The following is a 7079-nucleotide window of genomic DNA, read 5'->3' on the forward strand; positions in this document are numbered from 1 at the left end:
TTTGTTTGGCGCGGCTTGATGACGTCACGCGCCTTGTTTACGCGCGCCTTTGTGGTTGTTAAACAAAACTTCATTTGATTTGGGTTTATTTATTTATTTTCTTTAGTTTATGACGTTTAACAAAGGTATGCCGTTTTATTTTATGAATTAATACCTACAGTACTTTATTATTATCAACTCCTAACACAATAATGCACATTTTATTTGCGATACATGTAATAAAAGTACAAAAATAATGGTAAATCAATAAAAAAAAACCTGATTTATACCCAGAAATATTTCGGCAGGTAAAAACAAATTACTTTCATTTTTTTAACCATTGCAATCATCTACAAAACAAACTCGAGCATTACTCTGCAACCGTTTTCACGATCTAGGAGCTCAACGTTGTTAGCTTGATTGATCAATAACATATCAAGAAGTTTAATGCATGTGAATAGTTGCTATCATTACTATTAATATTATTATTAAAAACGTTTCTTTTAAGTTTTTATTTGTATCATTTTTCTCAAAACAAAACTTTAACAAAAACATCAAAATTTCTGACTGTGCTTCAAGCTAACGTCAAACATTAGCATGCTAACATGCTGTTTAGTAGGTAAAAGGTTTATCATGTTACCATCTTAATTTAGCATGCTAACATTAGGTACTTAAAACTAAACATAAAGTATTTTTGTAAGTATTTGTGAATGAGATCTGGTTGAGAGAAACAAAAGTCCAGTGAGTTTGATGAATAATACTTTATTCATTAGTAGATAGATGATATATATCAAATATTAACTTCATAATACATAAATAAAGATACATAAACATACAAATATCTTCATATGAACAAACTTGGCACTGCAGACTTTTCCCAGTGAGTCAGACACTGTTGGTTTGAATCAGAGACACTTTAAAGATCTCTTCGTCTAAACTAATCACTCTATTTTTTCATGATTTTCAATGATTTAACAATCTATTCTTTCTTAAATACAATAATAATTATAATGATATGATTTTCTAATTGAATCAGGCCAGATGTACAGAGATTCCTCAGCTTGGTTAGTGAAGTTAAAGGTGCATAATCAAAACACCCGGCTGGGATTCAGTCAGGTCATAAAACATTACAGTTCTAGAAAATATTGTTACACGTTTGTCGATGCAGACTTTTATTTACTTCCTTCATCCATTTCCCATGAAAACTGACGGATGTGGCTGCTTTCAGAAGGCCAGGTGTGTATTTATTTGAGCTTGGATCCCAGTTTACTTCGCTAATCATTGTGTTTTACTTTCTCAAGAAGCAAAATGTCATGTCATGTCATGAAAACTTCCTCATGATTGTGAGTTTATTCTTTATCTTGAATGCGGCCCGTATGGTTTGAAACTAAATGCATCTGAGATAAATAAAAGGAATGAAGCCTATCAACTGAAACAGTGTCTGTGCTTCATATAAAAATGTTCTTCCTCCGTTATTTCTTCAGCTAAACTTGAGATTTTTGTTCAGGAATGCATAATTTCCTCCCTCATAAACAGGAGTCTTTACTTCATATTGGAACGTGTCCTCTGACTCCACCTCTCGTGAAGAAAGAATGGCGTGGGAGAAACATTCTTGGACTTCATGTTGGAATGCAGCCTCAGATATCCTCTGTTATCTCCAGCTCGGCCTTGTGGACTTGCCCGAGTCCCTTGAGTGAGATGACTTATCCGAGAAGGTGCCGCTGTCATTCCGCCGGTGGCCTTTAGGGGGAACCAGCGAGTCGTGGAGAGGTGAGCGAGGAGGTGCCCTGATGCTCTGAGACCTCGACAGGGAGGAAGAGGAGGAGGACGGGTTGAGTAGATCTGAGGATCTGGAGGTGGAGGAGACTCTCAACGAGCCTGTTCGGATCAAAGGCGAGGAGGAGGAGGAGGTGGTGGTGGTGGTGGTCCTGGGGGAGGATTTCGGGGAGCCAGTCTGGGGTGGATGGGAAGGAGCAGGAGGAGCAAGGGTGGTGTGGGTTCGTCTGAAAGAGGAGGAGGCAGTGCTTTGGGCGAAACTTGGAAGCGCTGATGATGAAGGAGTGGTGGCTTTGTGCAAAGGTGTCGCAGGGGCACTGATGCTGCTTCCTCCTCCTCCTTGAGTGAGTGCCCTCAGTGTGGAGCGACACATCTTCTCCTCCGGCTGGGGTTTGGGTTTCATTAAGGTCTTACGGATAGACGGCTTCCTTTGCAGGTCCTGGTTCTGCACTCGGACAGATGTCTGAGTACCTAAAACCTTCTGGTCCTTGGGGTCGGGTATCTTGATGATGCTGGAGCGTCGGGACGAAGGAGCGGTTGAGGGCCGATCTCCTCGTCGGAGGGAGGGGGTGGTGAGACCGTTAGAGGAGCCCCGGTGGTTACCTGGAGGCTTCTCAGAGCGTTTGCCCTGAGATGGAGCACCTCGGCTGGTTCTGGAGATGGGCACGACCCGCCTCATGCCCTGGTTCTCGGAGTTTGTGAGGGTGCGGACAGGCTTGCTTTTGTTGCCGGCTGAGGCGCTGTTTGTGGATGTGGGTTTCATCCCAGCGGATCGAGTTCTGGAGGTAGGGAGGTTCCTGGTGGATGACAAAGTTACCGGTTCGATCTTTCCATCGGTGGAAGAAGTATCTTCCGTATTTTTCTTGGTTGTGTCACATGAAGCAGTTTCACATCTGCTTCTGTCATCTGTTGATTGTTCTGGGACAGTCTCCACATCTCTCTTCTCATTGGTGGAACCCTTTGCTTCTTCCTCCTGATTGGCTGTTTCTTTAGCTTCCTCAGAGGCACCTGCTGTGAGAGAAGGCCCTTCATTGGCTGATGGAGGTTCTGCAGGGTGCCACCTGGGCGAGGAGGCAGGATGTGACGGATCGTCACAGCGGGAGACAGGCACCGGTTGGCTGCTGATGGGTTCAGGCACTGGCTTCTCATTGGTTGGATGAGGTTCTGAAGGCGTGCGATTGGCTGAGGCAGAGGAAGAATGCTGGCTTCCTCCCTGATTGTCACTTCTACACTGATCCTCCTCAGTATGTGCATGTTCGTTGTCTGATACTGTGACCTCGTCAGCTGCCTCGCACACTCCCGTCACACACCATACCACCACCTTCTCCTCTCGTACCTCCTCTTCCTCTCTTTGTGAGCTTGTCTCAGAAACCTTCGCATCAGATTTCTCTGCGGAGATATTCTGCAGCGTCCTGTCATGGGGTTTTTCCACTGCCTCTTCTTCCAAATCTGTAACTACCACATCATCCTGGTGATACCCACGGAGGCGACTGGTGCGAGTCCCTTCCTCGTGGCTCGTCAAGACCTTGTCGAACACTTTCAGCTCAGGCACCAGAGTACATTTCTCTAAAACGACAGACATGTTTCCTGTCGTAGCAGAGCTGCGTTCAAACTTCTCATCACTGCAGCCACTAGCCACAAAATCTGGATTGTTTAGTGGAGTTAGATCCCTCCTCAAACCAAATTGAGTTTGATGGTCTGCAAGTCGATCGTTGCCATTGTTGTTGTGGTCGTATTGCTGGTTTGCATCAGAGGTAGGTTTGACTGTGACTTTATTTGTGGGGTTGATGGTGTTTAATTGAGTCTGGGTAGCATCGTAGCTGAGGTAAGCGGCGGTTGTATGGTTTTGTGCACTCTTGGGAGATGAAAGGTGGGTTTGCGGAGCCATCTGGCCCGCTTGAGGCTGCTGGTTTTGGGGGAAGCTGCATGTATTGACCCTTGGACTTTGCGGTCGAGTCTGAGGGGAGATCCCTGGACTTCTATGTTGAGGTTCAGGTGAGGCAAAAAAAAAAGCTGTCTTCGCCTCTCCTTTTCCTTGCTGCTGGGTGACTTTGTGGTCAAGGGTTGCCATCCCCAGGAGCGTGCTCAGCTCGCGGTCGGCAGCAAAAGACGGCGAGCTGGATGGAGAGTTCCTGGAGCGTCTTAAACTACCAGAGCGTCCAAGAGGATTGGGTGATCGCGGGCGGGACTTCGGGGTGAGAAGCTCCATCAGCAGCCCGGCATCGTCGTGCCGCGACATGACAGCTGACATGTCCGTCTCGCTGCTGCAGCGCAACCCGAACGCTCCTGCCACCTACAACAGAATCAGACAGAAGTAATCCGTTAGTCGAGCAGGTTGTCTGTATTTGTGTCAGTTTTTTGTTTAATGCTGAATTTACAAGAAAGCACCAGTGATTTAAACTTTGTCATAGCTGCTTCAAACTTTTTCTTTTTTAAGTTTCTCCTCACGCAATAATGTTAAATGTTATGATTTGTTAAGGGAGTCTGGTGGTTACTAGTTCAATAGTTGGATCAGGTGAAACACATCTGCAGCTAGCATCAGCAGGTTAAGAGAGACTTTCTTCTTCTTTCTTCTTCCTCTCCCTCTTTTTCTTCTTTCACAGAGGACATTAGTTGAGTAGGCGGTCCTTCAGTGTGGCCCAGACCACCTCTGAATGGATCTCATCACTTATGACAAATGTTAATATGAAAAAGTGTCCCCCTACCTCCTCACCGCCGGCCCAGGAGTGCCTCTTCTGCTCCTCCAGCTCCTGAATCCGCCGTCGACGAGCTGCCTCCTTCGCCTCCCTCTCCATGTTCTCCTGCAGAGAGACAAACAGACCAGAGGGAGTTTTATTTAACTGCCGTCTCTCTCTTTGAGCACCAGGTGGCAGCAGAAGCCTGCGTTCTGAAAACTGCTCCTGGTTCTGGTGAAGGAAACTTTGATGTTTTATGATCCATGTGTTGTTTTTATGTGGTGCTTTTTTATTTGCTGGTTTGTTTGTTTGTTTTGTGAATCACGTTGTAACCTTGTTAAGAAAAGTGCCATATAAATAAAGTTTATTATTATCATTATATCAGTGTCAAAGTCATTTTTCATGCAGAAATTCCTGAAACATTTTTCTCAAATGTGACAAATTGCTCCTGGTCTTTGTCTTGATGACAGTAAACTGAAACATTTTGAGGTTTAGACAGAACGAGACATCTGAAGGTGTTAATTTGAGGATAAGTGGCAGCATCTCTCACTTTTATTTGAGGTTTTACAAACAAAACAATAAACTTTTTAATCAAGAAAACAACAAGCAGACTAATCCAAAATAAAAATAATGATTATAATATAAAACAGTCAAAAATAACTGCTGCTTCCACAAAAATGCATAAGTAGTAATAACATTGTCATGTATACAGTATATTAGTAGACAGAACAACACAGTACAGACAAAACACAAACGACATCCACACAACAAAACAAAACACACAGCACAACAAAACACACAACACAACAAAACACACAACACAACAAAGCACACAGAATATTCTCTCAGTGTGGTATCAGCGCAGGATCCTCACACTTCGTCTGGTGCCTGGTGTTGTGTCATCGGTTACCTTGACAGCAGCGGTGAACCTGCAGCAGAAGGTGTTGAAGATGCTGAAGCAGTCGTCCAGCCTGAACGTCTCTCTGTCTTCACAGAAGAAGTCGATCAGCTCGCTGCCTTCTTTCTTCAGCTGCTGCCGACTGCTGCGCAGCGAGCACAGAGACGAGGTGGCCCGCTGAAAACACACAAACACGCAAACACCATGTTTAGTTCAAAACAGCAGCTGAAATGACTTATTAATTAGTGTGTGTGTGTGTGTGTGTGTGTGCGTGTCACCTGCAGGAAGTCGTCCAGTTGCTGCAGCAGCTCCGTGTCTCTCTGGACGTTCTCCTCTACTGACCGCGTGCGAGACGTCAGCCACTGCAGCTCGGCGTCCAGCGTCTCCACGGAGATCCTAAAAAAAAGATCAGAGGTGTGACAGGGGCTGATGGGAAATGTAGTGTTGATTTAAAGTGTTGCTATGTGAACATGGAGTCCGACCTGGCTGCAGGCTGAACGTGACTCAGCTTCACAGGAAACTCCAACAGCCTGCCGTCTTTCTTCTGAGCTTCCTGAAGGAGAAGAAGAAGAAGTTGTTGTTTATTTTAGTACATTACTCAATGTCATGGACACACACACACACACACACACACACACACACACACACACAGGTGACTGACCAGAGCGACAAAGTGCAGCAGGTTCATGCCCGGTTTGTTGGCCTTCGTGTCGGCCAGAGAGAGAAGAGACGACAGCTTGAAACCCACCGCGTTTCCTGCATAACCTCCCTGTAACACACACACACACACACACACACACGCACACACACACACACACACACACCACACACACACAGTTATTATATGATTTCATTAAACACACAATCATCTTATATAAACTGTTCTGATGCTGTTTTCTTACTTATCTGAATCTTTTGAACTTGCAGCTCGGCCATTTTAAACTCTTACCAGGCAGCCATCAATGATTCAAACACACACAACTTTATTTAAAATCACAGTAGAGGACCTAAAGTTTCAAAAGATACCAAACATGTGAGGCTGAATTTGGGATAAACTGTCTTAAATGATGCAGAACTCATGAAGAGTGTTTGATTAAAGAGCAGGGTCAAGTTTTTTTTTGACATTTTCCTCAGTTGAAACATCGGAGATCTTCAGTGAAGAGCTGGTTGATCAAGAACATAACGAGTGAGTGAGGCAGGAAGTGAAAGGCTGAGCTGAGCAGCCTGTTCTCTGTTGTCTGACTAATTATTGATGGAAGCAGTTTGTTTCCACTCACAGCGTTGAGGATGTTTCCAGCCTGCAGCACCAGGTGGAGAACAGCATGCAGCTCCTCACAACACATCAACTCTGAGGAGGAAGAGGAGGAGAGGAGGAGGAGGAGGAGGAGGAAGAGGAGGTTTTAGTTGCATCAGTACACAAACAAACAAACAAACAGACAAACAGACATCTGCTGCTTCAGACCATCATGTGGAAACAGAAAAGAAACATTTAACAAACAATAAAAAGATTAGAAAGCCTAAAATCCCTGTGTGGAGCAGTGTGTGTGTGTGTGTGTGTGTGTGTGTGTGTGTGTCAGCGACAGTGTTAGCATGTTCGTTATCGAGTTCACACACACACTGCTAAAAATAGTCCAGGTGCGAGTGTGTGTCGTGTGCGTGAGTGTTTTGGGTTTTATGACGTCTCAGCTTGCATCAGACGTTTGTACCAAATATGGAGACGAACAACAACAACAACAACAACAACAACAACA

General features: G+C 44.8%; 1 protein-coding gene across 2 annotated transcripts in view; it reads right to left on the bottom strand.

Annotated features, from left to right (window-relative positions):
* Nucleotides 1-721: 721 nt before the first annotated feature.
* LOC311251145 (uncharacterized protein) overlaps nucleotides 722-7079 on the bottom strand; it is a 19868-nt gene continuing 13510 nt past the window's right edge. For both annotated transcript variants that reach the window (XM_084343466.1, XM_084343465.1), the window contains exons 8-14: nucleotides 6606-6676; nucleotides 5990-6097; nucleotides 5811-5881; nucleotides 5607-5724; nucleotides 5341-5505; nucleotides 4461-4556; nucleotides 722-4048 (exon numbers count right to left, since the gene is read on the bottom strand). In XM_084343466.1, coding sequence (XP_084199592.1) covers nucleotides 1631-4048; nucleotides 4461-4556; nucleotides 5341-5505; nucleotides 5607-5724; nucleotides 5811-5881; nucleotides 5990-6097; nucleotides 6606-6676 — 3047 coding nt within the window. In that variant the 3' untranslated portion in view covers nucleotides 722-1630. The remainder of the gene's footprint in view (nucleotides 4049-4460; nucleotides 4557-5340; nucleotides 5506-5606; nucleotides 5725-5810; nucleotides 5882-5989; nucleotides 6098-6605; nucleotides 6677-7079) is intronic.

The sequence above is a fragment of the Pagrus pagrus genome (genome assembly GCF_965226575.1).
Source record: "Pagrus pagrus genome assembly, chromosome: 22".
Lineage (NCBI taxonomy): Eukaryota > Metazoa > Chordata > Actinopteri > Spariformes > Sparidae > Pagrus > Pagrus pagrus.